Below are 20,748 nucleotides of genomic sequence, written 5' to 3'. Positions count from 1 at the left end.
TTCTATTATATATATATATATATGTATGTATATTTAATAATAATTATCATTATTTTATTCTTATGTATATTTTTAGTTAATATTTTGAAAAATAAATTAGTAAAGTAAAAAATTAAAAAAAAAAATTAAAAAAAAAAAATGTAAAATAAAGGAAATTAGATAAATAAATAATTGAATAAATAAAATACAAGTTTTTTAAGCCTTTGGTATTTTCTAGCCTTGTTCTGTTGCTTGAGAGGATTCAAAAAAAAAAACAAAAAAAAAAAACAAAAATGTAACAATTAAAAAATGAATAAATTAAATCTATAAGATTAACACTTAAGTAAATTATTTCAAAAATTCAAAAAAAAGTTTAAAAACTTGAAAACAATTTCATGAAATGAAAAAGATATAAAAGTATATTCTTTTTGAAGAAATTTTATAAACATCGTTAATCATTCTCCTCAGTTATTAAAAGTTCATATTCTTGCGCAGCAAAACGATCCCAATCCGAGCACTAGATGAATCAATTTAATATTTTAAACAAAAAAAAGAAAAAAAATCATTTTATTAAACTTACATATTCATCTCGCTGAGTAGCAAATGGATCACGTTGTTCATGGTCTAAATATTTTTCTAGATTGAAAAATGTATCGAAGAATACATGGGTCATTTTGCATCGCTTCAAATCTCCCAATGCTATAGCGTCACGATTCTGTGGCTTGATCATATCCAGCATCTAAATAAATATATGTATATGCATATCAACGTACACCTATCTGTATATATTAATTGAAGCATGCATAGGTATCTTTTTAATTTCTAATTATATATGCAAATTAATGAGGAATTAAAGAGCTTTATCTTATACCATTTATGGCACTGGGTATATTAAGTTTGCGTGGACGCATATAACACTCACAAGGGATTAAAATAGATTCAAAATCATTTTCTGAGTTCAGTTAAATTTGTCTGTCTGTCCGATTTTAACGCATGTTAATTTGGTGTTCGACCTACAGGTCGCAATTTTTTAGAAATTTTCATAAAATTTGTTATACTGACGTGCTTTGAAGCAGAGGCGTATTCGAATAAAAATGTTCGGATCGTATCATTTTATCGATCATTTTCTGCATACGGTCTTGTATTGAAAAGTCGATGTAAAGGTAACTGTGTAACAAGGAAACAGGACAGAAAGACGGACAGACAGATAGACTGAAGTACAGATGGGCTGACAAGTTTATATCGATTCACATACTAATTCTAGTACAATAAAAGATGGATGTATTTCGAGTTCTTCTGGGTGTTGCATACATCCGCACAAACTTGATTCAATCGTTCTTGGGCCAAAATACGTCAGTTTACCAAATTTCGTAATTATATCTCCAAAAATGCGACCTTTAGGTTGAAAAAAAAAACAAAACAAGATGGACCGAGCAAGTTCAGAACGATCGATATAGTAAAAAAAAAAAAAGAAGTAAATGTCGGGTCTGTCTGAAGACATTTTGGATGCCGCAAAGATGCGTACAAAAGAAATATGTATCATAAGTTTGTTCAGGATAAAAAAAATAAATTATTTCTAGTTTCCGTTTGCATCGCTATGATAAAATATATTTATATATATATATATATCTATATAGGTGTCTGTGCAGCAGCGCCTTATATCAGAAACAAAAAAAAGCTCCCTAATAATGGATTTATTAGAATAACAGCTTCAGATCACATAAAATCTTTTAAAATGTTTTTCCTCTATACATGTATGTATGTATGTATATCCCACCTGGCACAAACAATCCTCAAATGGTAAAGATTCAATGCCAATTGATTCCATACGTTGTTGTTGTTCCTCATAGAAATATTCCAATTCATACATCGATAATACGCCATCACCATCAAGGTCCATGCAACGGAACCAATATTCAATAGCAGTCGGTGTACGTTTATCTTCTTCGGATAAAAGGAACCATACAAAATCGGTATAAGACATTTTCGCTTCATCATCGGGATTTTTTCGATTGTCGTTACGCGTAACGCAACCGGAAAAGATACGCTCTACGATACGTGACGATAAAGCGTGATCACTATGTCGCGATAAATCGTCTTGATTAATTAATAGGTCATGATCTTTATCCAATTCCCAAAATTTACAATAAATAACATAGAAATGTTCATAGCTAAAGAAGGCCATAATTTGATTGATATCGTCTTCCTCTTCCAAAAGAGTTATAATCTAAGTAAGCAAGAAGATCGTCATAAGAGAGCCGCAAAAAAAAAAAAAGAAGAATAATAACTCATCGCTTACCTCTAACAAATCCGATTTCTTTAATTCCGCTATGCTTATTTTACCCGACCAACTGCGATTAACCGAATAGAAAATTCTCGCTATGACGGTATGTACATATCTGGAATGAAATTCGGTGGCTTCTTTAAGAAATGCCAAACCTGGAATATAGAATATAATATAGAATATATACATGTATACATATGTACATATATATATATATATATAAATATGTTTTATAAACCTGGATGTGTATCCACTACGTCCTGTACTAAAGGTATTAAATCTTCAGGTAGAATATTATTGCGAAAGCGTTGACCTCGCGATAAAATATAAACGAAACGCGAGGCGGCATCATGACAATAGACATTCATTCTATAAAAACGGGATAGAAAGGGATAAAAAAAATTTTTCTTACATTTTTATCGATTCACTTACTGTTTCCAAAATTCAACGAATCTCTGACGCTCCACTAAGCCTGAGTTATGCTGTTGACAGAACACCATGACCGGCATACGCCAATAGAACGGCAGACCGCATATCTTTAAAATACGTGGCAGTTCATCTTTTGTCACCTGATTATTGGGAAATGTATCGAACGCCGACAATATGCCACGCAATGTCCGCTCCAATGCAATAGTGGGCTGTGGTTTGCCATGTGGAAAATAAAATCTAAAAGGAAAAGTTTTTTTTTTTTAACTTAACCAACGAGAGAAAACTTTTTTTCAAATTACATAACAGCAAATTAGTTAAAGGACTAAAGGATTCCCTAAAAATTTCCTCTGGCTTAAGTTTTTCAGCTTGAAATGCGCTTGAGAAGACCGAATCAGGCAAGAGATCGAAAAGGTGGCAGGCACTTGGAGAACTTATTAATCTTGAAATTTTGACGTAACCATGTTTCTCTGTTCTTTAAATCGTTTATGGGAATTTTATTGCACTGAGAACAGCTTCTTTGAATCTGTGAACCCAAGTCCAATATCGATGAAATCATTGTATGAAATATTCTTTTGTCTATCCGTCCATTTATTCTTTGAATGCTCAAATTTCCCAATTCTCTCCTAGAAAGCGGGCGAGCATTTGTCTAATTACGCCTAAGGACAAAAGGGACGAGACTAAAACCTATTATTATTATTATTATTAATTTCGCCAGAGAAATAAATTCTAAGACTAAACTCTTAAAAGCACTAGCATCTACGGCTATTGGTTTTTTTTATTAAAAACCCTACCGCACTTGAGATTCGAACCCACGACCATTGACTTGCTAGTCGAGATTCCTCGCCTTCGGCTACTCAGGCGGATTGACTAAAACCAAAAATTCGAAAACTTTGAACATTTTTTTGATACAAGCATTTCTTCATTTAGACTTGCGATCAAAAATTGAAACAAGTAAAAACATTATATAATGGACCATGGGCCACCAATCCACTCCATGGTTGTTCATATATCGGTTTTTCAAAAGAAAGCCTTATACGGGAAGTAATAGGGAAGTTGTCCGATCCGAACGATTTTCAATTGGTTGAAAACATGTCAATGTAAAGCTGAGTCTATCTCAGGTCTTTCCGGCTGTGGCTAATGGCCACATATAAGGTGCAGGTAGGGTATAATTAACCTGGATTAATTTGGACCACCTATCCTTTGGCCTATCTTTTGGATACCTTTCTGACGGAACATAGGTCTTTATGTTGCAAAAATCACTTCTTCTTCAAACAATTTATGATGAAAACTAATTCATAGGACAAATTTGATATAAAATTTAACTGCACCAAATTTAGCTCAAGTAGATCTATTTTCTGAACATCACCGCATACAAAGATTATGTTATGAAACAAAAAGATCTTATAAGTCAAAAAGTTCAAATTTTGAATGATCTATGATAAAAATGGATCTATAGTCATCTTAGAAAATTTGAATCACCTTGGACTCCACCATAGGAGAGAGCCTCTTGAAAGCAAACCCTCTATCGCGATAAAGTCGAATTCAAAGTTTTTTGTGTCGGAAGCTGAACTGAACTGAAAAAATTATAAAATCTTTGACAAACAAATGAAGTTTGCCATGGTAGGCTGATGTATGGACCCTTCTTTAACATGAAAAGTATACCTTTATGTAATAATAATAATATGTAATTGTTGTTGTAGTATTACAAAAATTGTCCGTATGATTACATTCGACAAAGTCGAGTAGGGTGCTCAAGGTTCTTGTTTGTTTCTTTTTAATTTTCTTTTTTCATAATTTATATCTGTTCGTATGAAGAGTTTTACTCATCCTTACCTGGGTATATAAACACTTTTCAATGTACGGATTTCCTTTTGTAAAGAATGCTGTTCGACGGGCGCTGGCGGTGGTGTAGCATGCAATTTCACCTAAAATTAATAAATTTTTTTCTATAAATTTCAGACTTGATATGCAACTCTGAAAAAAAACAAATAAAAATTTTACATCTATTGAAATTTATCTCAATTTCCAGGTAACACAATAAGAACGGCTTACTTTTCATGAATTGTGCGCGTTCTCCAACAAAAAAAAGAGTTTGATTTAATGAATCGCTGTTTCAAAATCCGTACACATTAACTTAAACAAAAATTCATAAGACAAAAATTATTTGGTGAACTAACCTAACCTAAGATCCTCATTCATTTCATTTGAAAATGTCACTCGAACTGTCCATCCATCCATCCTCTAGGCACCTCTAGGCACCTCTAGGCTGGTGCGATGAAAATTAACATAAAAAATGAGAATTTGGCTTAAAATACGATTTAATGATTTTCATCTATAGAAAGATTAAAGAAATGATTGAATCCACACATGCCCATGCACAATATTCTTAGCATAGCAGGGACAACAATCTAAAGCTATTTACTATATCGGGTAGATTCGTGTTTATTTTTTCTTTAAAAAAAGAAAAGTTTTTATAAGAATTGAAAAGTTGCTCGGATGGGATATGACTTGTCGAATTCAAAGAAGCAATGAACAAATCGCCTTTGTTGTTGTCTGTTTGCTCGCCTATCTGCTCCCAATAGACGTTATTCAAAGCTTAGAAAAAAGATTGATCGCTTAAACTAGACCGCAATAATTTACACTACCATATGACTGACCGGCTGACAGACAGAGAGACTGACTGATTGACTGACTGACTTGCTGACTGACAGGCAGATTGAATGACTGACTGGCTGACTGAGTGAGTCACTGAATGACAGACTGACTGAGTGACTGACTGACCGGCTTATTGACAGACTGACTGACTGACAGAGAGACAGACTGACTAACTGACAGACTGACTGAGAGAATGTCTAACTGACTGACTGACAGGGAGACAGACTGACTGACTGAGTGACTGACTGACCGGCTTACTGACAGACTGACTGACTGACATACAGACTGACTGACTGAAGTGCTTGCTACAGCTGCTTGCTAGGGCTGCTTTTTGAAGGAAACCCGCAATTAATGAACACACCACCGACGCTATAGCTTTTTAGCTGCGTTATTTTATTTGAATATTTATTTGCTTAATATTCACTGCTGGGTATTCTCTACAATGATAATCAAAACGAAACAACACCTAAAGAAAATATTTGTTAATGAATTTGAAGAAAAAAAAATTAATTAAATAAATAAATACTGTGCAGTGTGTTTCACATTGAAACTAAACCGATATCTACTCGTATATCATTAATGTGTAGCTACCAACGAGGTCAATTAATCAACTATATAAGAGTGCATCGAATAGAAATACATTTATCCGAATAATATACATATGCTCGAATATTAATATTCCTTCTTCAGACGATGTCAAGAACATTCTAGATAGCGGGCAGGCAGGTTTTTCCGCTTAGTTCAACGAAGAAGTCATTAACAGGCCTTTTAGTTGATTGATTGCCATTACTTTAACAAAAAATGATAATAAATTCGATTAAACGATTAGATTAATCGGGTAAGTTACCGAGATTAGATTATCGGTTATGTCAGTGTAGGATTAGTTGCCAACAGATGATATAATAAAACGCTCTACAAATTCTTCACTAAACTTCTGCAATACGCTTCTATAATGATTTAATGAATAGGTTATCCAGTTAGGTTACCCGAACAAGTTATCCGGGTAGCTTATCTAGATAGATTACTCGTTACATCAGTACTCGTTGCAGTATTGGTTGGCAAATAGTCATATAATAAAGTTTTATCAATGTACTTCTATACTGTGGGATGTGGGGGTGGGGGTGACATACCCGGTCACCTATCCAAATAATCTTTACGGAGTGTAGGCATTCTTGGATCGATTTTTAAACTATGAGCTATGGTGAGCCAATGGCGGACAAATGTTAAACTGATCAATAATATGCAAACATTATGATATATCTCCTCCTTTCCTCCGTATGGTAAGTAAATATGAATAAGAAAATCCTATAAAACCCCGCATACTCCGCTGGTCGGTACAAAAAAAAAAAAAAAAAAATTCACTCATTCTGTTTACCTTATGCTCGTCTTCGAGATGATGAAAAATAATTTTAATTTAATTTTAAAAAATTTTTTAAAAAACACGCATCATTCACGCTCATGCAATTTAAAAAAAAAAAAATCTAACGTATGAATTATAAATGAATTATTCATACGCCTAGTCTATCCGTTGATAGAGAAATTAGTTTTATTAAAAAATTTTATATGAAAACATTTGAAATTTAAATTAAATTTAATACGAAAAGAACAAAAAAAAAACGTTTTTTTTTTTTTATAGTTTATTTAAATTTTTTAAAAATTTCAAGATCGTTATAGTCGGTATAATGCATTATAAATGAAAAGAGAAAAGACTCACACACAATAAATGACTGAATGCTTTATCACTAATCACCGTAATATATAAGTTTTTGATATACACACAGATCTACATAAGTATTAAAATGAGCAACATTTTCCCCCTATAAATGGATATATATTGTATACGGTTAGTGTCATTAAACTTTGAATTTGTGCCAATTGAATGCCAAAAAAAAAAAAAAACACAATTTTATTTTTTTACTAAACGTATGCAATTTTACAGCCAAAAAATTATATCGATATTTTTTTCTTCTTTTTTTCTTCATAATTTATTTTGTTGTATTTTTCGTTTTTAAATTTATGACAATCATCTACTAGTAGTTGTACAGAAAATTCGAACGATTAGAACCACGCTACAATGGATGCCGTTGTTGATCAATATATGCTTGATCAGGATGAGATTTCAGCTTTTCCTTCACCATTTGGCCTTTCGTATGCCTATACTTTCGGATATATTTACTTCGGCAGACTACTTTTACGTATGTCGCTCCGGTCTTGCGCTTTCTTCCCATTGTCCTCCTTCCATTGTCCTTGCGTTTTTCTAAGTTTTCGTCCATCTATCTTCAGCCGTGAACTGTTTGTCCACTAATCATTTCGTTTGTTTCGCTTATTCACCTTCCCCCGTCCATCTATCACTTCTCCTCTGTTTTTCTCTCTTAGGCTGCTTCTAGCAGCTCTTCCTTACCTCTGCATTTCCATCTCAATATTCTTTTCCCTTTTTTTGAGCCTTCTCTCTTGCTCTCTTTTGTGCGTCCACATTGCGACGGAAAACTATGCCTTGAGGGAGGCATAGTCGTGTCGAAGCTCTAACGTCCACCTCGTAATCCCTGTTAACGTTCTTTGACTGGCGAATAAGAGTTTAAAGCTTGGCTAACTACAGCTAGGCGAAAGATGTTTCCCATAGACAACTTAGGGGTGCACTGGAAGAAGTTTTGCTTCTTTTCTCCACACTACTTTCTAAGGAGGAAATACAAACTAACTGAAGCAGGGCCGGGAAGTGCAATGTTGTAGTACTAATCGACGGCATGGAAAAGGCTAAGTAAGTTTTAACCACCGATGCATGTATATCTAGGAATCTGTACACCCGCATAACTCTACCCATTTTTCTCTCAATTCCTCTCTCAACCATCGTGACCATTTTGTGTCCGCGAATGTTCTTCTCGCTTCGTTCACATATGTACACTTATCTACCAGTTACCTACCAAGCTCTTCAGGCCATCCATGCTCTGCATCTGTTCGTTCACCTAACTTTGTTCATCCGTATTCACTACATTTGACTATTTATTCCTTGTGTCCCACGCACATTTGCATTTGTGAGGCGAACGCGTTTTTTCGTACACTCCGTCCACTACTCCACCGATAAAGCTATAATACTTACTTGCGGGGCACACGGTTTCCAAGCTGCCCCCATTCTCTCCCTGTCCCTTGTCACTGTGTCATACAGTTTGGACACACCCTGTGAGTATGTGGTCATCTAAAAAAAGAATTCGAATCAACCGTCGGTACTGGAATCGCATTGTTTATTTGTTTCTTTGGTTCCTTTAATTCATTAGTCCGTTGCTTTATGCGTCTGTCCAACTGCGTTATTTTACCTAGCTTTACGTCGTCGTCGAAGCTTCTAGCCGGCTTCGTCCGTCCTTCCGTCCACCTTACCATTCAACTCATTCCTCAGCCCTTCTTCTTGCCTGTCTTATAAAAATTGCGATTATTTTGGTTTACGGTTTTTTAAAATTGTAATAAAAGAGGAAAAGAAAAAAACACTGAAAACTGCTTCTCCTTCAGACTGTGTTTATATTCATAATCTAAACAAGAATGAACGGTAAGAAAAACAATTTCGTTGCTTTAATATTCCGGTAGAAATATTTTCATATAATCGTATGTTTTATCGCATATCAATTTATGTATATATATATATATATATATTTATATGCTCCTGTCCGCATAAATTAAAGAGAAATTATGCCTCTTAAAATGACGTCAATATCATCATCAAATCACTGAAATTATGGTATAATAAAATAACAAGAAAACGGTTTACAGTTTAAAATGAATCTCTTGCTACTCATCTCATTTACGATATACGGTATGTAGGGAAATTGTCAAGATCGCTATATTACCAAATGTTCAATGTGATAAATAAATGTGAACTAAACGATTGCGGTGATCGCGCTTATCAAGCGTACGCTCTAGGCGGTTTTCAACCCATTAGGTTATGACTAACCTAATACACTCCTTGCGATGGCGAGTGTGAAAAAAAAAGCCTCAAAAATCTTTTAAAAAAAGCATTTCGAAAAAGGAAATCTATTAACGCACGCGCCTGTGTGTACGTATGTTTGCGTGTGTGTATCTCAATTCTTTATGTAAAATTCTGAAAAATGGTTTCTTATTTTCTTTAGTCATTTTGGCAATTTTCATTCTAATGAGTAACCTTCAGTATCAATCGGTATAAGGCACGTCTATGTATGTGAATAGATTTGTAAATGCATTCGAGTATAAACGAATTCATAATGAATTTTTCTTATGCATTTGTAACGTCCAGGTAGTCATGGATTTTTCCCCAATTTCAAAGACTTGGAAGTCGAGGTAGGCCCGGTCCCTTGGAGATGCATGGAAAGATGTATAGGTAGACTTGAAGTGAGAGATATTTCGAGAGAATATACCAACTATCATGTTTTTCTCTTTAACTTTTTTAGAAGTTTGTTAATAGGCCTAATGGAATCACAACTTCATACCCTACAACACTTGTGATGCGAGGTTATATTAAGTTTGAGCTCGACCAACAAATCGTAATTTTTGGAGATATCTTGAAGAAGTTTAGTACACGGACGTGCTTTGACACAAGGGCGAACTCTATTGAAAATGGTTCAGATCGGATCACTTTTTCGTCCATTACCCATTTGACGGCTTGTTTTCAAAAGTGGTTATAGGAATAACTGCATTAAACCAAGTGGTGTAGGGTATCAGGTTGTGTTTGCATTTGTTTCTCAGAAATTATAGCGATCGTGAACTTTGAAGCTATAGGCATCATAGGGTAGGACGGCTGTACAGATAGATAGTTACACTAGCCTTACTTGTGGGCGGTAAATCGATATCATATTATTGGTCTTTTTTTAAATATCGCTAAAATATTTTATTATTATTCCGAATATGAATTATTTATCTCGAAATAAAGATTAGCACTTGGAACTAAGACCCTTGGCTCATCTCTAAATATACATATATATTTATACTTTGTTATATTTATTTTAAACGTTCTTGATAGTAAAAGTGGAATTTTCTTGCTATTGTGTGATGTCTATGACGTAATCAAGTCCATTTCTGATCGACACTTTTAAATGGCTTTACTGAGTCTTGATGATAATTATTGGCATCGTTTCGGTCAGCCGCACTTTCCACCGATTTTCAAATTTAACGTCGGCTGTTAATCAAGAATATATGGAGGTTCGTCGAAGAAGGCGTATCATTCCAATTGTTAGCGCCTTGAGTAAACAACCTCCAGTTCGAACATCGCTGTGGATGGTGTTATTACCGTACGATGTTGACAGATTTTTTTTTGACTTGAAGTTGATACTACGGATCTTACTATAAAGTTCACAAAACACTGGCTTTTTTGCTGGTTGCTAGACATCTTTTATTGCAAAACTCCTTCTGTACGTTGGACTTTAATTGTCCTTCTCAGTATATTGGTTACCGTTTGCTTGAGCGATCCAACAATTTATGACGGAGAGACGAACGGATGCCACGGCTAGTTATTTTTTATTGATGGATAGAAAAATATTACTTTTCAATAATTTCATCATCAAAACTGACAAACTATATCTCCCTTTTCTAACCAAAGTGGACCAAGGAAAAGTTCGTGATGTCTTATCATAAATCTTCGAATACATTTTTCTTGTATTTTAAATGAACTTTAATTAAATCAAATATGTGGCATTGTGATCGACAATCCTTAGTCATGTTGCTCATAAAACAGTTATCCCAGCTCTGTAAGCGCTTCTAGCATTTCTAATCCAACAACTGAACCGCTATTAAAAAAAATCTATAGAGCATTCGGGCGAATCTTACGATCCTTTTCTAACTTGATTGCCATATGTTATTGATTTTTTTATCGTCTCTTATCCATCTCTAGGAAGATCTAATTGATTTCTTTCCCTTTTAACACATGATTTTCATAGGTGATCGATTTTTATCGCTAGTTATTCATTTCTCCTTTTTTCCGCCCTAGCAGAGTTTCGCACGGAGAAACATGATCCATTATATTGCTCGCTGTTAAGTTGTAATCATGTGGGGCGCACACTGCTAACCATACGATGCATGAATATCGAGCTTGACCTTGTATTCAATTAAATAATGCAAAAGTTTTTTTTAGTCCCTGCTTAGTTTAGTGCCCGCATTCGTAATCGTTTGAAGAATTCCATCAACTTTACAAACAATTGACCGATCAGAGCGGGCCACGTCTTTAATGGGCCGAGAGTAAATTGCACATTTACGTGATTATGTTTTTTATAAAGGACTTTTGCAGTGAACGCCGGGAATTTCTCATAAGTCCGTGAAACATTATCGCCTTAGTTGACCGAATGCTGTGACCATCGAGAATTTCGGCAGAATTTTGGCTCGGAATTAATGGATATCCCAATATTTTCCCTTTTCTTAGTTACTTATGGATTGCTACCTTTCGTAAATCTTACTAAAGTTATGCGACCACAGAGGTATCTGTTGTGTAAAACGGCACGATTTTTTTCTACTTCAGATAGTATTTGCTTAGTTGAAAAACTTGAGTTAGAAAGCTTTAATTGCCTTAGCGCAAATTTTTTCTTCACTTTCTTTAAAAGTGGAACGTGTCAATTGCGAAATGGATTGTTTCCCGAATATCTGTCGGTAATAATAAATAAAGCAATTATATGCGGAATACAACATAATGATTACAATGTCGCCTAACTATATACTTCAGCAGTAGTTTTACTCACACCTCCCCGCTCATTTAATTTAATCGTTAAGTATTTGCCTACGAGTTGTTGAAATTAACTTAACACCTTTGCCGTCTTTGCAGCTCTCTCCTTCACGACATATTCTTCAGTTAATAAAACTAATGAAACTATGGATGTGTGAAAGGACCAATAGCTACCTCTGTACTTCGTAGAAGCAGCGTCTGCGTTTAGCATCAATACTCCGCAGAGGAACGGTAAGAGAATCGGGGAGTAGCCGCAACCTAGCGCCGCAATAAATGTTGTGCCTTTACTGTCTAAGCACTCACTGTAGCTACGAAAAGTGTAACTTCAGTTTAGTGAATACTGTTAAACTGCTACTATTTCCTAAAAATACGCTTTGTAGACTTTGCCGATAAAATGACAGCCTTGGGATAGGCGTTTATACCTTTATTTGACATTTTACTAAGGTTGAATTCAGTCCATAAATAGTTTGATCTCGCTTAGAGCGAGCGAACACTCCCTCTATTTGAACTCAGAAAACGGTTAATTTCTCTTCCCACGTTAGAGAAATGGCGCGTTTATCTTGGTGTCCTTTCCATTCTTAAGTTAATAAGGGGTGATATTTGCTCCACGGAACTGCTAAGTAATACTGCTTTTAAAGTTCCTAGTAAGTGCATTTCGCATTGTTTGCCCATTCGATTATTGCTTTACAGGATGAATTATAGACTTCATAGTCCACTTCGTCCGCTTTGCCGAATGTACAATGACAATTGTGAATGTTTGATGCTACCATAGATTCTTATGAAATTGTAAAAATTTGCTTGTTAAGACCTTAAATATCATATCTTCCTCTTTTATATTGAGTATCATTGTATCTGGGATAAAAGTGTTGGCAGAGTTTCATTTAAGATGTACACATCTGTCTCCTTCTTCTTTTACTGTATTTTAAATTCATTTGGAAATGTACTCTGTTCTATTTGTGGGGAACTGCTGATTTAGTTATATAACTTCTGCCTATTCTGCCGGTTCAAGATGTTCGTTTCGTTCGAAGATTTTAGAGGTACCAATTATCCAGAAATTTAAGTCTAGTCCTTTTCGCCTTTTTACGTTAATACCTCTGCCGTTAAATGATGGTTTTCACGTTAGCGTGGCGATTGGCCAATAAATTCAAGAAGTGGAATTTTTTGGTGTAAGGTAATAGTGTTTTCGGTCCAATCATCACAATTAATCGGTCGTAATGGTACAATTACGAAATTCCGAATCGTTTGAAGAAGAAACGAAGATCAACATTAAGATTAAAACTAAAAAGTCATCATTCTACCTCTTTTAGTCGATTTTCAATATGGATCTTTCATTTCTTACCGTACGCTCCTCTTAGTTCTTCAATGTAATCATAATCAATATAAAACTCCCGTCTTAATGCGTAACAGAATATATAATGGGCAGAAACCTGAAACACTTGTCCAAAAAACCAAACCAAATTTAAAAATGGATGTGGCACGTCCTTAAACTAAACCAGAAAGAGACTAAAAAGCCAATTGCAGTTATAGATCGGACTCTTAATTAAAAAATGTGAATGAAAATGACTTAAATTAAATGCTGATATGTCTTGATCGTCTTCCTCGATCGATCCGACATTTAAATTAAATAATAACTAAAATCACATTCTGTCCGTTGATCGATCCTTACTTTGCCGAAATTCTTCTTAACGCATAATTTAGTTTGGGAAGCTAAAGCTTTCAATTTATTTTAATTGACATTAAAAATGATTTGCGATATGAAAAGGAAAAAATTGAATTTACTTATGCTTTGGTTTTGTTTTTTTTTTTCCATAAAAAGGGCGAATGCAGTCTAAGTGATAGACACCAAAAGGATCGACTTATATCGTGCTTATAGCCGCCTTCTTTTATGTTGCTTTCTTTCGTTTTTTATTTATAATAACAACTTGTTGTGTTTTATTGATATTTGTTGTTGCTGTTGTTATTGCTGTTCTTACTTGAAACATTTACATGTCTAATGATTTTTCACACGTTTTTTTGGTCTAGAAAATACACTGAGAAAAAACACACGAAAATCCTATCACATTGCAGTGGAATTGAATCTTCATCACTTTAAGTAACACAAGGAGAAGAAAATTCCCGGAGAAGAACTTCCCGGTCTTTCTGCGCAAGCGACCAAAGTTGCAAGTTGGAGATTTTGCAGAGTAAATAAAAAAAAAACATTATTAGATCAATGTAGAAGTAAGGAGTTTATGATAACGAGTTAGTGACGAGTGTTTTAAATAAGAGGACGAAACATTTGAATAGAATCATTAAAGGGGGTAAAGGGGAAGATATTAAAAAAAATTCTTTTCACTTTTGTGTCTCTCTGTATCACTAATCTCTGTATCAAGAAGTGTCATCCTTTTAAAGCTGGGTGAGTTTACAGCTCAGATGGTCAATCGCACATTGGGTTTAGAAGCTTGCGATCGAGAAGGCATATTTGAATATTTTTTTACAGCAAATTATGCTAGGAGTGAAGAAGAAAATTAAACCCTCCATTTTACCGTTAGCGCTAAGGTAAAATACGAGAACATCATTTTTCGCGATCAAGAGGTCGAGGTGATTAGGTGATCGTAAAGTTAAGATGGGGAATGGGGGATCGGAATAATGATACGTTCAGTTTGAAAATGGCTTTGAGAACAAGGTCTCATGATGTAGAATTCATTTTTATTTGGAGTTATCTATAAGAAGAAGAATTTGCGCTGTAATCTTGAGAAGCACTTTGTAAATTCACTTCAATTCTCAATTTTCAATAGTCTCACGGACCTGAAAAATGTCCCTCTAAAGCGATGAGCCAAATGGGGGCAACATTATTGCTATAGGCAAGGTTGATAACCAACAGATTGTTTTCTTTGCTGTGAGGAACCATTCACGCGATGTTCTTTGTGTGTATGTGCGTGTGCGTGTGTAAGCGGCGCTGGCCTCGAAAGATTACAGCTAGGAAGGGGAGAAAAAAAGGAGGAAAAAAGGAAAGGATGGAAGGTAGACGCAGCCTGACATCTGAAACAACCAAATGATGTTTTTGTGAGATGATCAAGAGATCGTTACCGGCTAGCATGTCCCTTAGCCTTCAGCAAGAAAGCGGTTCGGTCTAAAGTGGTCATTATCTTTTTCACTTTACTTTTCTTCAATAATTTGATTTGTTTCGTAACAGCTGTCGTTCAGTTGAACGATTTGGGGTTGCTTAGGCTTGCCAAAGCCATAGGCGTTGAAATATACTCTCTTAGCTTTCGATGGGATTAGCGTGGGACAATCTTGACGATATTGATCTTCAGATCTGTCGATCGTAAAACTCTTCTAGATAGCAAAAGGCGATTCTAACAGTGCTACGCTTTCACGGTTTCAAAAGAAACGTGAAACTGTGCAGAATAATGGAAGGCGGGGGCAACCGTTTATTTTTTTTATTTAATTTTTTTTTTCCTCTTAATAATTTTCCCGCTTTACATCTTCTCAGTGTATTTGCTTCAAAGAACAAAAAAAAAAAAAGAATAAATTTTCAAAAGCCACAGCAATAACAACAATAACAACAACAACAGCAATAGAATCAACACTTTTTTCGAAATGAACCGCATTAAAAAAAAAAAAAACGGTTAGATAACAACTCAATGAAAATTTTATAAAAATAAAAAATTAAATAAAAAAAAAGTTTTTTTTTTTTTATTTGTTTTGTTTCCGAAATAATAGCCTCGAGAGGCTTTATTTCAGCTGAAACTTTACCTGAACCTTTGGCGGAGTATCCACTTTATCCGGTCGTTTGATATTAAGAAACGCATTACGTACATCGGGGCATTTTTCAAACATTAAAACACGTTCGGCGACCGAGCCACGCGTTAAAAAATTACTGCGCACTATAAAAACAAAAAATTTACTTAAGGGTTTTGAACAAAAAAAAAAAAAAAATATTTGTTTTCGTTTTTTCTTTTTTTAATTTTTAAATATTTTTTCATATATAATTTTCAAGAATTACAATTTTTCTCTTGGCCATTGCTTAAAGCATTTCGTGTTGTTTTCACTTTAATGGGTGTTGGCATCGTGGTGCTGCTATTGCTGCTATTATTACTACTAATGTCGCTAACATTAACATTAGATTGCTCGTCCATAGGGCTCGTTAGAGAGCTATTAACTGCTAATGTTGTTGTTGGTGTTTTTGTTGTTGCAGATGCGGGTGCGGGTGCTAGTGCCGGGGCTGATGCTGGTGCTATAATCTCAATTAAGGACTGCGGTCCCCGGCTATCCTTTATTAGCGTTGCTTTACTATTTTTTATAACTTTTCCAGTTTTAGAAGATTTACTATTTATTATTGGTGTTGTTGGTGTTGTTGTTGTTGTTGTTGTTGTTGTTGCTGGTGTTGTTATTATTGTTGCAGTTGTTGCTGTTATTGTCGTTGTCACCGCTGTTGTTATTATTGTAGAAGTTACAATATCCTCTGTTGTTAGTGCTAATGATTTGTTAAAATCAAAAGCATTGCCCGCTTGATTTGCTATAACTTGATCAACTAAGAGAAGCGGCGTGGTTGTGGTTATTGGTGCTGCGGAAGATGTTAAAATATTTGTATTCTCTGCACTTGTATGGGTGATAATGTTCACGTTGCTGTTAATGATATCGTCGTTGCTGCTATTATTGACGCAGCTGCTACTACCACTGCTAATACTAACACTACTACTACTACTACTACCACCACTCGAACCACTACTACTGCTACTACTAGTACTGCTATTGCTACTACTACTATTACTATTACTACTACTACTACTACTTATGCTAGTGCTATTACTTTTACCAGCATTTTTATCATTCATTATCAATTTCTCATCGGCGTTTATTAGATCTTTTTCTCTTTTCGAATTAAGGTCGTTTGTTTTTATTCTTTGCATTTCCTTTAATTTCTTATTAGCCGGCATTTCGCTTGCTGTTAACATTTCTCGAATTGTTGTTGTTGTTTCATTATCATTTCCATCATCATGCTTAAGCCTTTGCCTTAGATCGTCAATCAATGGCGCCGTTATTATGTTTGTAACTTTTGCCGATTGCTTCATCTTAATTGAATGTTCGACTCCCGCCCCTCCTCCTCGGCCCTGATTGGAATTGTTAGTGTTGATAGTTAGCGTCGGGATTTTTGTGGGTATCTTGGCATTGCTTTGATTTAATAAATCTTTAATTTTACGTAAATTTTGATTTTGCATTTCACTTAACTGTTTAACATCTAAATTTAGATCCAATTTTAAATCTAAATCAATATCGAAATTTAAATTTTTCTCCAAATGAGCGGTCGCTTGCGAGGATACCGGCACTTTAGTGACATGTGGCGCCGTATTCATCATGACTTTCTTTGGATTGCCATTTAAATTAGTTGCAGACTTCGTTACACTATCTAAAATATCGGTAGAGGGTTTCGATGATTTTGTATTGAGTTTAATTTTACTAGAGGTTATCTTTTGGCCAATTTCTGACTGATATTGATTTTGGGGTTCGTGAGCATGGAGTTGTGAACGTATTGGCATTTGTTGTTGTTGTTGTTGCTGCAAAGGCTGAAGTGGCTGTTTCAATTGCAAGTAGGATTTTTGTTGCTGGTGTTCTTGATACTGAGGGGATTTCAATTGTTGTTGCAGGCTCTGCTGCATATGTTGTCCTTTTTGCTGTTGCAATAGCTGATTATGCTTTACTTGCTGTTGTTGTTGTTGAGGATGTATTGATGGCTGCACTTGTTGTTGTTTCTGTTGCTGTGTTTGCTGATTATGCTTTAATTGCTTTTGTTCAAGTTTAAGTTGTTGCGGATATAGTAATTGTTGCTGCAAATTTTGTGATAATTGCTGCTGTTGTTGTTGTTTTTGCTGCTTTGATTGTTGACTATATGTCTGATCATCAAGTTTAAGATGTTGTTGTTGTTGTTGCTTTTGTAAACTGCCTATCCGGCTACTATTAACGACACAGCTGTTAATCGCTTGCTTACTATTGTTAAAAATTAACGTCGATGTTGTTGATGTTAATACATTCTGTGAAATTGGGGACACTAGCGATGATGATGATAATGATGGCATTTTCGAATTCGACGACAAGCTGGTCGTTGCCGTTACATGATCACTTAATTGATACTTGATTGTCGCTGCTGTTGTTGTTGTACATGTTTTTACTTCCGTATTACTAGAGGTTGCTGTTGTTGTTGTTGGTGCTGCTGTTTTTGTTGTTGCCGTTTTTTTAACTTTGCCACGTTGCTCTTTATCTTTAATTACAAATGTATTCACCAATTTTTGTAGACCTTCGGTACTTTGTAATTCCTCTTTACTAGCGCCGGCAGCTTGGGCCGCTTCAACTGTATAGAATTCTAGAATTTCTGCCGGCGGTACTAAACCACGATTTTTCCACGTACGATATAAAGCGTCGGCATGTTCAGAGATCTTTTTCGATATCTCCTCAATTTCCAAACTATCGGATTTGCTAACAATCGTTGCGTTACTAATCGTTGCACCCGATGGTGAATTTTTCGTTTTCAGAAGCGGCGATTTAGTTTGCGAGGTTGTAGTCATGATTTTATTACCGGTGGTAGAGTGCATTTTTATGAAATAATTTAGAAAAATAAATAATAAATTTTTTTTTTTTTCAATATTTAGTTTTCTTTTTTTTTTTTTTTTTTTTTTCTTAATTAGCGGCACTTTACAGATGACTTTTCACATTTGGCTTGAGAAAAGAATACAAATGAATATCTTCTTCGGCTTTTTGATTTAAGTTATATATTACATGATTTTCTTTTTCAATTTTATTTCCTTCGTTAAATCATTCCTATGCATATTTGTACGCAAAACGGAGATCAGCTCTTATGTGTGCTGGTATTTAAGTATAAAAATTTTGTATTTCATCATATACATGCATACACACATACATATAAATAATATCGTACACATTCAAACACATAGACAAAAATACGTTCCGTTTAGCGAATCTATTTTTAAAATTTTTATTAAAAAAAAAAAAAAAAAATTCAGAATTTTTTTTTTTTTTTTTTGTTTTAGAAGTTTTTTCTTGTTTTTTTGAATTTCTCCGAATATTTCTAGCACTTTTTTATTTGATTAAATAATTTATTCATTTATTTATGTATAGGAATTTTTTTGCCTTAAATAAAAAATAAAAAAAAAAAGATATATAGTGAAAATTTTCCGTTAATTTTTTTTATATTTATTTTATTTTATTTTTATTTATTTATTTTTTTTTTTGGCTTTCACGGTACTTTCTACTTTCAAATTCGTCAACGTTATGAGGAAATACTCCGTGTTTATAATTATATTCTCTTTCAAGAATGATCGTCGAAGTCGTCTTTGTCTTCGTTTTGCCAGTGCATACTATTTTGCGTTTAGTAAAACTCACGCACTTAAAAACAAAATACAAAAAAAAATAATAATAATGAAGATATACTAAATGAAATTTTCATTCCTTTCTGGTTACAAATCATTCCTGATTTTCACAAAATAAGAAAACAGAAAAATCAAATTAACCGACACATACACACACATGCTTAGCTTTTAGAAAAAGCTAAAAACAATTAATTGTTTTTTTCAAAATTTTTTTCTTTACTCTTACTTTTTATTCTATCTTGAAAACGCACTCGCGCGCTCTCTCTCTCTCTCTCTCTCTCTCTCCCTCTGTCTCTTTTCTCTCTCTTTCGCTCTTTTTTCTCTTGTGTTCTTATTTGAAATGAAATAAAAGAAAGAGACAGAAAACTTCATTTCGTGTACAGTGTAAACACTCTTACCCTCAGCATCACTCTTTGTCACGAGCATATTTTAATTACTTACACATAAGCGCAGATCACTTAATATGCTCATTAGCTCTTATAAACGCATACATATTCATATTCATATTCATAAACAAAACACATGGTTGCTTTTAATACTTTTGGGGTTAAAGGTAAAGTTGTCTCTGCTACGTACGATATTGTTATTGTTTTCCTTTTGAAAAACAAATAACCCGTTAATAGTGGTGGAGGAGGAGGAGGAGGAGAAGGAGATTTTTAATTCACATCTTTACATCTTCACCTTCTTCGCGCACGCTCACTCAACACTGTTACACTTTCTCTCTCCCGCTCGCCGCTCGCCACTCGCCGCTCGCCGTAATGAATTATCTTTGCGCTTTTTTAGGATTCTAACAGACATCTGTTTTAAATTTAACATCCACTGAGTATAACGTGCGGGAAAAAACTAAACGCTCAATGTGTCACGCAACAACGGTAAGTTCTAAGTAGCAAATGATACGTTAACTACAAATTTTAAGTATTAATAAATTATTTATGGTAAGATGATGTACGTTTTAATGAACTCTCTTCTTTTCTATTTTTATATAGTGGCATAAGAATTTAATAATAAATGTTTATCACTCCTGTTTTTTTTTTTTATTTTTGCCTTAATTATGCTCACTATGGCTATACATATCGTAGGGTATTATATGTTTCAATAATGATCGTCAGCTTGCGACTTGTTGTTGTTTGTTTGTCAGTTCTTGTTGTTGGTTACTTTATATTATTATATATTTGAAATTTGCTTCAATTTTTTTTTATACCCAAAAATAAAGGTATGCTAGTTTTCCCTTTTCGTTTGCAACACACGAGTGAAAAAAGTCTAAATATTCGATAAACCTAAGATTTCATACTTGCATCCTTACTTTCTTACTTTCAGAGAGGAACGAGTTAAGTCAGTAGAGTGCTATTATTTGGATACAATCACAACAT

General features: G+C 34.3%; 1 protein-coding gene across 1 annotated transcript; it reads right to left on the bottom strand.

Moving 5' to 3' along the window:
* Positions 1-355: 355 nt before the first annotated feature.
* LOC119639260 (putative mediator of RNA polymerase II transcription subunit 26) lies at positions 356-20,232 on the bottom strand. The gene is made up of 10 exons (XM_038036547.1): positions 19,777-20,232; positions 16,000-18,969; positions 15,750-15,880; positions 4,526-4,617; positions 2,696-2,929; positions 2,502-2,632; positions 2,279-2,418; positions 1,757-2,206; positions 560-718; positions 356-496 (listed from the first exon to the last, which is right to left on the bottom strand). The coding sequence occupies exons 2-10, from the start codon at positions 18,581-18,583 to the stop codon at positions 431-433; spliced, it is 3,987 nt and encodes a 1,328-aa protein (XP_037892475.1). The 5' UTR covers positions 18,584-18,969; positions 19,777-20,232; the 3' UTR covers positions 356-430.
* Positions 20,233-20,748: the final 516 nt, after the last annotated feature.

This window comes from Glossina fuscipes, unplaced genomic scaffold, assembly GCF_014805625.2.
Source record: "Glossina fuscipes isolate IAEA_lab_2018 unplaced genomic scaffold, Yale_Gfus_2 112, whole genome shotgun sequence".
Lineage (NCBI taxonomy): Eukaryota > Metazoa > Arthropoda > Insecta > Diptera > Glossinidae > Glossina > Glossina fuscipes.
The sequence above is the reverse complement of the archived record's forward strand: the minus strand, read 5'-3'. Positions and strand labels throughout refer to the sequence as shown.

Excerpts from the sequence above, each read along its gene's own strand:
- LOC119639260 (XM_038036547.1), bottom strand. The coding sequence starts at position 18,583 with ATGCACTCTACCACCGGTAATAAAATCATGACTACAACCTCGCAAACT. Across the intron at positions 15,881-15,999 it reads CAATGGCCAAGAGAAAAATT|TGCGCAGTAATTTTTTAACG; the intron begins GTAATTCTTGAA and ends TTGTTTTTATAG. Across the intron at positions 2,207-2,278 it reads AGAAATCGGATTTGTTAGAG|ATTATAACTCTTTTGGAAGA; the intron begins GTAAGCGATGAG and ends TTGCTTACTTAG.